At 63.2% G+C, this 576-nt stretch overlaps 1 protein-coding gene across 1 annotated transcript in view; it reads right to left on the bottom strand.

The window, feature by feature from the left end:
• The window catches only part of LOC104538908 (RUN and FYVE domain-containing protein 4-like), a gene marked incomplete at both ends in the record, with an annotated part of 4,772 nt that overhangs the window by 2,207 nt on the left and 1,989 nt on the right, over positions 1-576 (bottom strand). Inside the window, 2 exon segments of the mRNA XM_010182274.1 lie at positions 24-110; positions 408-533. Coding sequence (XP_010180576.1) covers positions 24-110; positions 408-533 — 213 coding nt within the window.

The raw sequence follows: 576 nt of genomic DNA on the forward strand, positions 1-576 counted from the left end.
CTCCCCATGCCCCTTGTTCTCACCGGAGGCTCTCGGGGTCCAGGAGGCAGAGCTGCAGGGACTCCGCCAGCTGCCGATGCACCAGGCAGTACCGCAGGAAGGCTCGGCCCCTGCCCACGGAGGTCTTCAGCTGAGGGGAGAGGGGGTTATCCAGCCCTGTCATGCCAGCCTGCCCCTCGCATGCCTCCCCATAGACCATGCGGGAAGGAAGGGGGTCCCCAGGGCCAGGGCTGGGGGACAGTGGGGACCCGAGAGGGACAAAAACCCTTTATAGTGCTGGTGGGAGGCTTCTTGGTGCCAGGTGAGTGTGTGCCCATGCACAAGTAGGTGTGCACCCGCAAAGAAGCACAAGTGCACGCGTGTGTGTGTGGACGAGCCCCTGGGCACCCCCGCCAGGCCATGTGCACCTTGTCCAGGGAGGTGACGAAGCGAACGCCCTCATGCTCCTGCCGGCGCCGTGCCAGGCCCTGGCACAAGAAGTCCCAATAGTCCTTGCGCTGCCCAAAGAAGCTCCTCTTCTCCTTGAGGTCAAACTGGCAAAGATACATGCTTGGGTTTGCTTGTTGGGGGTGTCCT

The sequence above is a fragment of the Mesitornis unicolor genome, unplaced genomic scaffold (genome assembly GCF_000695765.1).
Source record: "Mesitornis unicolor isolate BGI_N332 unplaced genomic scaffold, ASM69576v1 scaffold28860, whole genome shotgun sequence".
Classification (NCBI taxonomy): Eukaryota; Metazoa; Chordata; class Aves; order Mesitornithiformes; family Mesitornithidae; genus Mesitornis; species Mesitornis unicolor.